At 30.8% G+C, this 14700-nt stretch overlaps 2 protein-coding genes across 2 annotated transcripts in view; one reads left to right on the top strand and one right to left on the bottom strand.

The window, feature by feature from the left end:
- LOC107870290 (inositol phosphorylceramide glucuronosyltransferase 1) overlaps positions 1–188 on the bottom strand; it is a gene marked incomplete in the record, with an annotated part of 15543 nt that extends 15355 nt beyond the window's left edge. The window contains 1 exon segment of the mRNA XM_047412491.1: positions 1–188.
- A 7196-nt stretch (positions 189–7384) lies between these two features.
- Positions 7385–13353, top strand: LOC107871590 (cucurbitadienol 11-hydroxylase). The gene is made up of 8 exons (XM_016718524.2): positions 7385–7663; positions 8901–9210; positions 10397–10546; positions 11249–11509; positions 11608–11697; positions 12726–12804; positions 13030–13136; positions 13222–13353. Exons 1-8 carry the CDS (start codon positions 7416–7418, stop codon positions 13351–13353), a joined length of 1377 nt encoding a protein of 458 aa, XP_016574010.2. The 5' UTR covers positions 7385–7415.
- Positions 13354–14700: the final 1347 nt, after the last annotated feature.

Here is a 14700-nt window from a genome sequence, read left to right as displayed (position 1 = left end):
TTGATTTTTTCAAAGGGTTCTTGAATTTTTTATTTATAATAATAATAATGACTAGACTATGTAGGTTGTTGTTCTTGATTGTTCCTTTCCCCTTGCTGGTCTTGTTTGTCAACTGCCTTTTGGCTGCTTTCACGAAATTGTAGGGAAAATGGAACAAAATGAACACGAGAATGAAAGACACAGCATGCACTGCACATATATCTTGACAGTTTGTAGCTTAATTATACAAGTAAAAATCTTGATATTTTATATAATTATTTAAAAAGTTAATTTTAAATCTATCAAAATATATAATTAGATTTTAATATATCTAAAAAATATAGTATATTTTTTTTTAATAAAACTACATAATTCCCGATATGTATAATGAAAATACATAATTAGTTAAAATTTTTATAATTATTATATAAAAATTAAAATTTGTACAAATATGATAAGCCAAGGTGTATGTTTATTCTATTTTTTCATTCATTTTTATTGAGTCACTTCAACATTTTAATTTAAAAAATAATACTTCATGTTAGTATGAAATGTTCGTGAAATATAATAAAGATGAGTTGGAGTGCTTAGTTAACAATTGAGATTAAGTAAAATGATTTAGACATGAACTCTCAAATTTAGCTTGTGTTTGGATATACAATGTGAAGTCATAGATTTTAAATTAGTGTTTGAATATGTGATTTGGATCGGGAATTCATGATTTGAAATCAAATTCAACAAAATACATGATTTCGGATTACAAATCACGATTTTAAATTTTTAAAAGTGTTAACTTTACCCCAAAAGTTTTTAGCTTGTAAAGAAAAAACTCATTATTTTTTATTTTGAAAAGAAAAAAGATGCAAACACAATGTGAAGATATTCTCTTATTATGTGAAATGATTATATTAATGAATAACCGGTTGCTACTATTATTCACTAATGATTTTTAATAAAATTATGCGTATATAAAATTTCGTAAAAAAAAAAAAAAAAAAAAAAAAAAGAGGAAAGATATAAACCAAGTAATCATTCAACTTAGTTCTCACATTAAACTAAAATAATAAATTAACTAAAATTTAATGCATATATGAGTTTGCAAGTTTTCCTCCAAAAATATTAATAATGCCTAACGGATCATTTACGAGATGCAGGCCATTCCATCAAGTCTATAATCTGTATTTGTATTTGTATTTGTATCTGTAATCTGTAATCTGTAATCTGTATCTGTAATATATTAAAAGTGTGAAGACCTTAGAAAATATTTTGAACTTTTTGCCCTTTATTAAAAAATTCTGCGCAATAGATAAAATCGTCTTTTCACAGTTTTCCTTTAATTTATAATATTTAATATTAACTATAATAAATATATAAGAAAATTAAATAGAGTAGATTTTCTACTTTTAGTTGAATTCCTAAATTTATGATAATATTTTGTTAAAAAAATCCAACTTCACAAAAATTATTATATCAAAAAAAGTTCTATATAAGGTAAAAATTTAAATATTTTAGAAAAATTGGTGGAACTATTTTATATAAAATAAGTTAAAATTAAGCAAAAAAAATTCCTGCAAAAACTAAAGGCAATACGTGATTTTTTCCAAATAAAAAAGGGTTGGTGGACTTTCCCAAGAAAAGAAAAAGGTTTTGCATTTTTAGGTTAGAACTTTATTCTTTTGTTGTAGTATTTTACTTTAGAAATCATTATATATTTTTTTCCAATTTTAGAATTTCTTTTTTAGGTTTATACAGATATCTTATTTAGGTAATAAAATTTTGTGACCGAAGTTTTGTTGTTGGGTAATTTTATATTTTTTGGATTTCAAATTTCTATTTATATTATATTTTAATTTTATTGACCATAATTAACAAATCATCCTTTTATGTTTGTAAATAGTTTTGTTATTAGATCTCTAATATAATATGTTGGTTTAATTTTCAGGTTTAGAATTTTCTTTTCTATTACATTGATTTTATTGATAAAAAATAACGAAACATCTTTTCATGTTGGTATGTAATTTTCATTATTGAATCTATAACTTGGCTTTGTTGTTTCTAGATTTTAAATTTCCTTTTCTATTACATTATATTTATTGATCATGAACAACAAGCTTTCGTTATTGAGTAACTTTGTGCTTTCTACTCAAACAATAAGTTTATGAATTTTTGTGTAAAAATTAGGTTTAATTGTATTATTTGGATATTTTTATTATCGTATTATTTTATTGTAGTTTACAGGTGGCAGATAAATGTCAATCGAATTTTTTTTTAGGTAAATGTTAGGTTTAATTGTATTGTTTTGATATTTCAGTTTTGATTTTTTTTTTTATGTGTATATAAAGGTCAGGTTTAATTGCATTGTTATGATATCTCTATTATCGTATTATTTTGTTGTAGTTTATAGGTAGTAGACGAATAACGATCGACTTTGAGAATTTATTTTTGCAAGGGTTGGGTTTAATTGTATTGTTTTGATATCTATATCATCGTATAGTTTTGTTGTAGTTTAAAACTTATAAGTGAACTAGATAAAACGGAATCAAGTGGTAGATAAATTTCGATTGCCTTTAAGATTTTTTTTTGATAAATATTAAGTTTAATTAAATAAATCCTCCATCTTCGCATGTTTAAAAGATGTTAAATCTAATTATTATATTCTTCTTTATTATTTAAAACAAATATCATATTTATTGTAACGTTTAAACTTATTAAAGTTATTAAAACGAGGTACATACGCGAAATGCGTACACCTAAACTAGTCTTTAAGAATGGCCTAATCTCATATTTGCTGGTCGGCGTAGTGATAGACTTCGTTTTCACGACTATCTGATAATATGATTGCATTAGTAAAAAATGCCATTGTGCGAAGATGCGATTCATCAAATTGAGGCAAAGAAAGCTAATAGCTATCTACGTTAAACTTTTTTTTTAAAAAAATAAAAATAAGGCCAAACAACATAAATCTCGATAGTTTGGAGCTTAATTTTAAATTTTTTTGATATTTTACATAATTATTGAAAAATCTCTATTTTGAGTTTGTCGAGATGAAAAATTAGCTCCCGATACATCCTACGAAGATAGATTTTTTTCTTTGTAAAAAATACATAATTAGTTTGCGATATATTTTTTTTGATTTTGAGTCTATCGAGACGCATAATATATCCAACAAAGATAAATTTTTTCATTTATAGAGATACATAATTAGCTCGCGATATATTTATTTTGATTTTGAGTCAGAATAAATAATTAACTCCCGATACATCCAACAAAGATACATAATTAGTTGAATTTTTTGTAATTATTTTATAAGGGTGATAATTTGTGTAAATATAATAGTTTAAGGTGTATCTTTATGTTTTTTACTTTTAAAATAAATCAAATTACCATATAAGTAATTCCACTTTTTTCTCCTATCCTAAACCGTTATCACATAGGAAAAAGGATATTTTTTATTCATTAATAAATGGTATTATTCTGAAAATTCCCAAAACCTTTCTCTAGCCGGTTCGCAGCTCCCGGTTCACGGTGACGGGTCGACCCGAAATCGGAAAATTCCTCTTCTAACACTGTTAAGTCTTGCTCTTTTGTGCATCGTGCTGTCCTTTTTATTTAATTCTTTGTAATTCACGTATAATGGTGTATAATTAGTGTATAACTTATGTATACAGACTAGAAAAAGTAAACAGTAAATATGTGTAAACTGTAAAACAAGAAAATAACTGTTTTTACTCATTAGGGTTTGTCTAGGTGAGTTCACTTCTTGCATAACTCGTTTGAGTTTTACCTGTTGTGTGAAAAAGTCAGCAACTTTGTTAAAACTGTTCAAGATTTAATATATATATATATATATATGAGAAGTAATTTTGGCATATATATTTCATACAATTTTCTAAAGTCTACTTTGTGGGATTACACCGTGTATGTTATTGTTGTTGTTAGTTGGTGCAAGTAACAGTTGGTCAGTTGAACACCCTTGGTCGAAAAATTATATTTGTACATATAAAAAATAATATTGTGTATATATATCAGGAAGTAGAAGGGGGAGCCGTGGAGTAATTGAAAAGTTGTTGTCATGTGACCAGAAGGTCACGGGTTTCCGAATTATGGTGTAAGGCAGCGTACAATAAACTTTTATGGTTCGGGCCTTCAAGAGATCTCGCACATAGCGCATAGCGAGAGCTTTAGTGCACCAGTCTGCCTTTTCTTTTAAATATATATCAAATTCAAATTTTTAGAGATATATGTCAGTCTTGAGCACCCTTAGCAGAATTCGTAGCTTCACCATTGCAGAGTAAAATATACAGCTATTTGGGTGGATAGTTTTTGGGTTTCGTGGAAACTTTGTTAGTATGATCATTGTGGGACTTTAATGTTACGTTGTGGCTAGTTCTCTTAGCTTGCAGCCTCTTGATGTCCTTTTATGATATAATGGGTAAGGATTGGAGAGAATAATTGGATCAAGGTTTTTACTGTTAATCCTCCTATAAAATGGCATTGGCCTCTCAGCATTGTGGGAGTACTATAAGTTTATTAATGAACTAACAGAAACTAATGGGATGGTTTTCCATGATCATAGCGCCAAGAAGTTACTAATCTTGGTTTTGATTAGTTACGATAGAAGGTTAGTAGGTAGTGGAGTCTTGTTTTTTCAAAGGCCGTAGGTGTCTGTTGTAGTACCAGCCGTATTCTTGTAGTTCTTGCTTCTGATGTCTATCATCTTCGGTTGTTTATTGTGTTTCTATTATCACACTATTTTGTTGTCGTTATTGTTCCTTTCTTGTAGGTTATGACTGCTTTCCTTATTAATTTCACTGCTTTATTCTTCTTTTACTTGGATTTGTGGCACTTGAGCCGAGGGTCTCCCGGAAACAGACACTCTACTTCCACGAGGTAGGGGTAAGGTCTGTGCAGACGCTACCCTCCCAGACCCTACTTGTGGGGTTTCACTGGGTATGCTGTTGTTGTTGATCAATTTCTTATTCTAAGCTCTGGCTTCTGTTGGTTTCTGTATTATAAGGAGAGCTTAGTCCCAATACAGAGAAAAGATCCGACTCAATACGACAATGCTGAATATTTTTTCACCAAGCACAAGATGTGGGCATAAAAGGACAAATTAAAGAGCTTTTGAATGTGGAATCAGCGAGTGTACAGCTTTCAGACGAATCTAATTAAAGAGGCGGAAGAAAAGAGACGGAAAATATATGAACCAGTGGGTTTCGAGTGAATTGGTTGAACTTTTAGTGTAGGGAAATCGGGTTCTTTTAGTACTGGACATCAGAATGTTCAAAGAATTATAACAAGTGAAGGAGCTGGCTTTGCCGTCATTGTAGGATTATTAGTTTCCATGCCCTGCTGAGGCAGGAAAAAATGTGTGATAGGGAAGTTATCTGCAGAAACTACTGTATCTGCTGAAGCTAATTTGGCTTGTAGGGAAGGACAATGTTACTCGAACAGACATACTCCGTTGCGTGGAAAGCGTAAAAGATAGTATAAATGGCAGCGTTATACATTTGCAAAAGGGGAGCCCCAAGCCTCCAATGTCTTCTAACAAACAGGAAAAAGCCTAACCCAAACCATGCACCAAAGTAGAATGCTACAGAAAAGCAACCATGAATCACTGTGAACAGCAACGAGTGATAATTACCAGTCTTTTCTCTTGCATTCTATCACGTGCAAAATTTATGCCTAATGCCAGCTCCGGAAGTTATAGAGGCACCTCCACAGGGAGTTTTATTCTTGATGTTTCATTAGGAAGCACATAGAGACACAAATTCTCCTTTTCTGAAAGTAACATGGTTAAATCCAGTTCGGAATAAACAATACACAAAGTCCTTAAGCAACTATGTGATCGCATTAAGAAATTCAAGAGATAGATATACTGTCCTAAAACCACGACAACTGATTGATATAGAGTTCACAATTGGAGGCTAGTGGAACGAGGGTCGACAAATGACCGAATTTTCTGATTTCATTGAAGACATGGGAATACAAATTTTCATCTACTGAAACCAAAACAGAAATCCAAATTCGTCATTTGGGCATGAGCTTTGTTTTTTGGAGAATTCGAAAAATAATGTTATCAGAAGCATCACAGGAGAAGCAAGCTGTGATTTAATTGGTTTTGTTTTACTTAGTGAATTTTGAGTTCACATAATCTTATTACGAGTCTGTTTGAAGTCTTTATTATGAGTTACTTTGCTGAAGTCTTTAATTTATTGTGGTGTCGAGATGATTGTGTGTGGCTATGTGTCCGATGTATTGATTTCTCCAAAAGTAGTGTAGCTTTGGAGAATCTGATATGGGGATGATAACATTTTTAAAGAGTCGGAGCAACAAAAGAGTCGGAGCAACATAGCGTATCAATAGAGTGCTAAATGATCAAATCTCATTTAAGGATCAAGTGATAATTAGATGCCTTTTCTAATATACGGATTAAATAAAGTGTCTCCAAAGAGAAGCAAGTTTTAGATAAGCTATGTTGCTCGGACTTTTCAAAAATGTCAATAGATGCGTGTCGGATCTTTCAAAAATAGTATATTTTTGAAGAATCCGACACAAGTGCGGCAATAATTTTGGAAAGTCCGAGCAACTTAGACCATAAGCAATGGATATTTCACCATATTTCAATTGTTTTCCAGCACTTGTCTGGGTCCCACATGACACCGCGAAATTATTTAACTATATGATTGAGCTTCAACTATATCTATTTGCATCTTAACCATCTGAAGCGTTCGAAATTTCACTTTCTTATGACCAACTTCAAACACCGTATAGGAGTCAGCTAGCCCTCTTTAGGGGTTCGTCCGAATCTCCTGGAAATATATATTATTTATATATGATTAAAATTATTTTTTATGCGGTTATAGTAGGTGTTGAACCCCCTTCGACTTAATTTTTTTTTTAATATTGAATCCCTTACTTGAAATTCTTGCTCCGCCTCTGCGTATATGTGAAGTTGCCCCTAAATGAGTGTATACATGCAAAAATATTAAGAAAAAAACAGACACAAATTAAATAGCAACATCAAAATTAAGAATCTACACACTTTGCATTGGTATTATCAACATCCCTTGATACCTTAAATTAACCTATTCATTCTTTTTATTCTTTTTTAATCTTCTTATTCCTATCTTTGGAACAAATATGATTTTTTTTTTCCAAAAAAATCAAATTTGATACTAGCCAATGTCCTTTACTACTATTTTTATTGCTCCAAATTGTTATTTCCCCTAATCAACACATAACAACTAATTATTTAATTAAATCTTTGGATTAATCACCACAAAGTTTTTCTTTAGATACTATTATGTAATAACTTTGAAGCACCCCCAAAGGCCTATATATATATGTATATTGTGAAAAAACTTTATTTTTATCTCTTTTACTTGTCGTCTTTATAATCAGATTCAAGTCCACTACAACATAATTTTACGACGATGGACACTCTCTTCACCTCCTTTTTGGAAGAGATGAGAAAGATAAATTTATTGGGAGTTTGTTATTTTGTGTTAACACTTTTAACAATTTATTTTACTAAATGGATTTATAGATGGAGAAATCCAAAATGCAATGGAGTTCTTCCACCAGGTTCAATGGGATTTCCTTTAATTGGTGAAACACTTCAATTGATCCTTCCAAGTCACTCTTTGGACCTTCCTCCATTCTTGAAAAATAGAATTCAAAAGTAAGTGTAAATGGTGACGTATTCAGAATTTAGATGTTATATTCTGTATGGAAAAATTGGGTTCTAAAATGTATTTTCAATTTTATTTGTAGTTAGATTTTGTCCTTCATATATTAGTATTATATTATAGAGATAAAGCATCCAGTACCCTAGAACTATAATCAAAGTTGCTACGACAAACTCCAACTTCACAGGGGTTCTATTACCTCCTCGAACTCAATTTTAGCATATTTTTGTCACCCTTTTGTGCTGACGTGGCACTTTTATTACACGAAATGGGACTCACATCAAAGGCGCCATGTCAGCTAAAAAAGTTGACAAAAGGTATCACGTCAGCTAAAATGATTGGCAAAAATACGTGAAAATTTAGTTCGAAATTAATAGGACTCCGATAAAATTGAAATGTGTCGTAGCAAATTTAATCCTACTTCAGTTCAGAGGGTATTTGATGCTTTAATCTATATTCTATAAAAAAAAATATTAAGTTATGTCGAATCTATGAACAAATTTTGGATCTGTCATTTATATTATTATTCTTCGACGGTACATATTGATTTGTTATGTTCCATTTTATTTACTTTTTCTGTCTTCTTTTATATAGCATATATTTCTTTTTTAATTTGTTACAAAAAGAATAATATCTTTTTATATTTAAAAATAATTTAACTTTAAAATTTTTATCTCACACTTTATAAGATGATTTATAGACATATAAATATATTTAAGTTGTTTGGATGGACTTTCTTTCATAATTTATGTGTCAAGTCAAACATCAACATATAAATCGAGATCGTTTCAATTCAATTTCTTACCAAAATTGGGAACAATATATTTTCAGTTTTCCATTTTATCCTTAATGAAATTTTTTGATTAGCCATACAAATTGCATAACATGTTCACAAGTTTTATAGCCATAAAAATATTAGTACAACATATTTAATATCATAAGTTTTAAAAATCATTATTTTTTTAGTTGAACTCCGTGTTCACTCATATAACAACAGCAACATAATGACATACCTAGCGTAATTCCACATGCATGGTCTAGAAAGGGTGGTGTGCATGTACGCAGTACGTAGACATTATCCCTTACCATACGAAGGTGAAATTGTTTCTGAAAAATTCTCGACTCAAGAAAAATAACGTCATATAAATTGAAACGGGGAATGTATTGCTCTTATTATACTCATGAAATATGTTCATAGCATGAACATGATTTTATTTCTACTTATTTCAGATATGGACAAATGTTTAAAACAAATATAGCAGGAAGGCCAGTGATCATAAGTGCAGATCCAGAATTCAACAATTTTATTCTTAAGCAAGATGGGAAATTAGTGGATACATGGTCATTAGACACTTTTGCAGAAGTATTTGAACAAAATACTCATTCTTCAAGAAAATATACAAGACATTTGACATTGAATCATTTTGGTGTTGAGGCATTAAAGGAAAAGTTACTTCCTCAAATGGAAAACTATATTAATTTGATTCTTGAAAAGTGGTCAGGTCATGAATCTCTTGAAGTAAAAAGTGCAGCCATTAAAGTAAGTAAATTACAATTACTACTACTTGCATATGTCTCATTCTATCTATGCACATCTAGACACTTCATCTCGTTTTCATATGTGTTTTGTGGGCATTTGATGCTGATGTATCACATATGTTTTAGAGATGTCGAGATGATCATTTTATAAGCTGGAATGTAGTTCAACTGATAAAATCTAGACACTTCATCTCGTCCTCATCAATGTCTCGTGGAAACTAAGATGATGACGTGGTGAATATAAATTTTGGAGATGTCTAGATGATCATTTTGATAAGCCAGAGTGTTCACTGACGCAATCTAGACACTTCATCTCGTCCTCATTTGTGTCTCGTGGACACTCAAATGCCGACGTGATACATAAATTTTGAGGGCGTTCAAATGATCATTTTATAACCTGACGTGTTCAACTGACACAATTTAGACACTTCATCTCGTCCTCATATGTGTCTCGAGGACATCCGGTGTTGACATGAAACAGAAATTTTAATTTGAAGGTGTCTAGATGATCATTTTATAAGTTGGTGTGTTCAACTGAAACAATTTAGACACTTCATCTCATTCTCATATGTGTCTCGGAGACATCCGATATTGACATGAAACAGAAATTTTAATTTGAAGGTGTCTAGATGATCATGTTATAAGTTGGAGTGTTCAACTGGCACAATCTAGACACTTCATCTCGTTCTCATCTGTGTCTCATGGACCCCCAGATGCTGACATGATACATAAATTTTGGAGGTGCTTAGATGATGATTTTATAACCTAGAGTGTTCAACTGAAGCAATATATTTAGATACTTCATCTCGTTCTCATCTGTGTCTCGTGGATACCTAGATGCTGAAGTGATACATAAATATAATTTTGGAGGTGTCTAAATGATAGTTTTATAAGTTAGAGTGTTCAACTGACACGATCTAGACACACTTCATCTCGTTCTCATCTGCGTCTCCGGGACATCCAATATTAATATGGTACATAAATCTTGAAGTGTTTAGATTTTTATTTTATAAGATGGAATGTTCAACTGACAAAATGGAGATAAGTTGAGGTTTCTAGATATTTATGCATCATCAAATTTAAAGTGTTTAGTTGCCTTTTAGTTGCCTGTTGACGTCAAATTGAGATGTCTATCTATGTATTATAGTTATTTCCAACTGTTTTTTTTTCCTTTTGGCAAATTGCAGATGACAGTTGATTTTGCTGCAAAGCAAATATTCAGTGGTGATTTAGAGAATGCACCATATAATATAAGTGACATGTTCAGAGACTTAGTAGAAGGCTTAATGTCTTTCCCAATTAATCTTCCTGGAACTGCTCATCACAAATGTTTGCAGGTATTAAAAAACCTTAATTTTATTTCAGTCATTCTAACAAAAAGAACAGTTTATCAACACTTTTTTACCAAACACATCAGTTTGTACGTTTATCTAAACATGTACTCTTTTCGTACTGTGTTAGTTGTCCACTTTCTCTTTCACACGTCCTTTATGAAAAATTATAAATAAAAAAGGTAATTTTACGCTAAGTTGCTCGGACGCTTTACTTTCAACTATGATCAAATTTGCTACGACACACTCCAATTTTACGGGAGTCCTATTACCCCTGAACTAAATTTTAGCGTATTTTTGTTATCCTTTTTAGCTGACGTGACATCTTTTGTCAACCTTTTTAGCTGACGTGACACCTTTGACGTGAGCCTCATTTTATGTAATAAAGGTGTCACGTCAGTACAAAAAAGTAACAAAAATATGCTAACATTTAGTTCAAAGGTCCTGTAAAGTTGAAGTGTGTCGTAGTAGATTTGATCATAGTGCAGAAGGTAATGAATGCTTATCTCTAACTTGTTCACACTTTCAGAAAGAATTAACTATAAGGATAAAATGATAAAAATGTAACTAATTCTATCTTTGTTTTGTAAATTGGTAAGTAATTTGGAACAGCTTACTGTAGTATCGTGGACAACTAATATGGGACAGAAAGAGCAACTATTCATCACTTAAAGACTTATCAGCTAACTCAAACGGACTCTAATGCAGATACATAAGAAAGTACGCGAAACAATGAGGGACATACTGAAAAAAAGGCTCGATTCATCAACAAAAAATCGCGATAATAGAGAGGAAGACCTAGTCGATCATCTTCTGAGAGACATGGATTCTCAGAAATTTTTAACAGAAGATTACATTGTTCAAATGATGTTTGGTTTGTTATTTGTTACCTCTGATTCAATTTCAACAACATTGGCTTTGTCTTTCAAGTTGCTTGTTGAACATCCTGATGTTCTAGAAGAATTAATAGTAAGTACCTTAATATCGCTTATTCTGAACAGTTACATATAATTATTTTTCTACGCGATTTGATTTTATTTATCTAATCATATGTTATTTTAATTCAGACTGAGCATGAGACAATTTTGAAGAATAAAGAAAATTTGGATGCCCCTCTTAGTTGGAATGACTATAAATCTATGACCTTTACACTTCAGGTATTTTCTATACTTATAATACATGATGTGTTAGAACTTTTGTACATCACAATAACAGTAATATATTCGGTAAAATTTCACAGATCCATTAGAAAAAATTTGGGGGTCGGCCTCCTGACTTCAATGCCTTTATTGAAGTGATGAGCTTTGAAGATATGATTTTCTCGTTTGGATTATTTGATTGGACTTTCGTAAATTCTTACGTCTACCTCGTGGAGGAAAAAAAATTATTTTTGAAGGACTCCATACAGTAATGATAATTTTTCCTTATCAGGTTTATTTAATTACAAGATAATTACTAGTACTAAATGTTCATAACAAGTGGAATTTGTAATTGGGAAAATAAGAGAAATAACCTTTTATAGTAGGCACTTTGAGCTAGAATTTTTACTAAGGGGTTCAAAATTGAAAAAAGTAGGTATACGAGCTAGTCGAAAGAGAGTTCGACATCAATTATATATGCATAAAAAATAATTTAACCATGTATAAATAATATAATTTTTCACTGAAGGGGGTTCGGTGAACCCCTAACCATAAGGTGGCTCCGCCCTTGCATTTGAGTCGAGGGTCACTTGAAAACAACTTCTTTGTCACCACGAGGTGGTGGTGAGGTATCCGCACATTCTACCTTCCGAGTCGAGGGTCTCTTGGAAACAACTTCTTTATCTCCACGAGGTAGTGATAAAGTATCCGCACATTCTACCTTCCGAGTCGAGGGTCTCTTGAAAACAACTTTTTTATCTCCACGAGATAGTGATAAAGTATCCGCATATTCTATCCTCCTTAGACCGACCTTGTGAAATTTCATCGAGGATATTATTGTAACCTTTTATAGTAGGTCAAATGTGTTGATAGTATAACCTTATGATTACTTTCAGTGTTGATGGATATAAGTTAAATCCACAACAGAAAAACATTTATGTTACTTTAGTTTGACATATTATGACGTGGCTAATTTTATTATTTAATCTTCTGTATATATGCTATAGGTTATTTTTATTATTTAATCTTCTGTATATATACTATAGGTTATCAATGAAGTCCTTAGGCTTGGAAATATTGCACCTGGATTATTTCGTCGAGCATTAAAGGATATTCCAGTTAACGGTATGATAACATAAAGAAAATTAAAAAATTTAAGGGTGTATTTGATAATTGATACGAACGAAAATATTTTTTTTAAAAAAATTATTGTATGATTAAAAAATAAGAAAACTACTTTAAACTTTTATTCTTCTCCAATAGTTCATTTGAAATAGAAAATTTTTAGAAAAATATTTTCCACCAAACACATATTAAATTCCACTATTTTTTTTTTAATTTATTGTTTAGGATATACAATTCCAGCAGGATGGGTAATTATGATTGCAACTGCAGCTCTTCATTTAAATTCAAATCAATTTGAGAATCCTCTTTCATTTAATCCATGGAGATGGAAGGTATATATGTTAAAATATATTTATTTAAAAATTAGTAAAATTATAAAATAAAATCCTAAATTAACTTTGTAATAAAATTTTTAAGGATATTCAATCAAGTTGTGGAGCTAAAAATTTCATGCCATTTGGATCTGGGATGAAGCAATGTGCTGGTGCAGAATATAGTAGGGTTTTTTTGGCCACCTTCCTACATGTTTTAGTCACTAAATATAGGTAATTAATTACACTTTTTTTTTATTAATTTAAGTGATATATATTGACAGTGTATAAGTATTTTTACGTTATCTAAGTTATATAGACGGATATGTTTTATAGAATCGCCTTTGGTCGGAACACTATACTCATAGTAGACATTTTCAACTTAAGTTGCTCGGACTCGAGTTGGGTGTTTGATACGTATCTATAGGTCGGATTTTTCACAGTCTTAATTTAAGAATTCATGAGGGATAAGGATTTATGGATGAATACGGGTGTGGAGATTCGACGAAAATAATTTAATATCTAAAAATAGAGTTAATATAAAACATAAATTATGAGATATTATGTGGAAAACTTGAGGAGAAAATATTGTTCAAAAAGAAAATCCTGAAAAGAGCTACTCCTAAAAGAAAAGGCGATAACATAGAAATTTCTATATATATACAAGGTATTCATTTTCTTCAATTTAACCTTAACTTTTGTTTTGATTAAAGAATTTCTTAAATTTGTATGGACTTTTACAATCGATTTTTGTCAAAGTACCCAATATCGGTTGATCAGATCGGATACAGATCTCACCCTCACACCCACTTCCACACCTACACCCATGTCGTGTCGACACGGATGCGATACCAAAAATGAAGAGTCTGAGTAACTTAGTTTCCAACTATGTTGCTCTGATTCTCTAAAAATGGTGTTGCGACCATCGAGATCCTTCAAAATGCATTACCTTTGAAGAATCCACATACATGCAACGACACTTTTGAAGAATCCAAGCAACATAACTATCCAACATGAATTATGATTTATTGTATCACCAAACACTGGATAAAAAATCAAAAAAATAATATAAAGATATTTAGACTAGTAAAGTATCTAGTTTAACATATAATATGAATATGACCACGGGCGGAGCCAGCCTTTGGAATGGGGATTCACCAAACTCCTTCGGCGAAAAACTATACTATTTATACATCACTAAAATTATATTTTATGTATATATAATAAATATCGACCCCCTTCAATTAGTTTTTCTTCAAATTTTAAAATCCCTTCGTAAAAATCCTAACTCTACCATTCATATCATAACATTTTTATTACCATTTTACTTGGTTATTGATTAATGTTTATCGTAAAAAATGTACATATAATTATTTTATGAAGATAACTTTCATTGTGAATATTATTTAACTTTCATTGTGAATATAATTTGAACTCTTTTTTTTTTCATAATTTCTTACTGTATTTTGTCTTGTTGAACATGAATTTTTCAGATGGACAATGGTTAAAGGAGGCAAAATAATTAGAGCACCAATTATAAGATTTCCAGATGGATTTCACTTCAAGATATCTCAGAAAAATCAAT

The sequence above is a fragment of the Capsicum annuum genome, chromosome 5 (assembly GCF_002878395.1).
Source record: "Capsicum annuum cultivar UCD-10X-F1 chromosome 5, UCD10Xv1.1, whole genome shotgun sequence".
NCBI lineage: Eukaryota > Viridiplantae > Streptophyta > Magnoliopsida > Solanales > Solanaceae > Capsicum > Capsicum annuum.
Note: the sequence above shows the minus strand (reverse complement) of the source record. Positions and strands in the feature narration are given on the sequence as shown.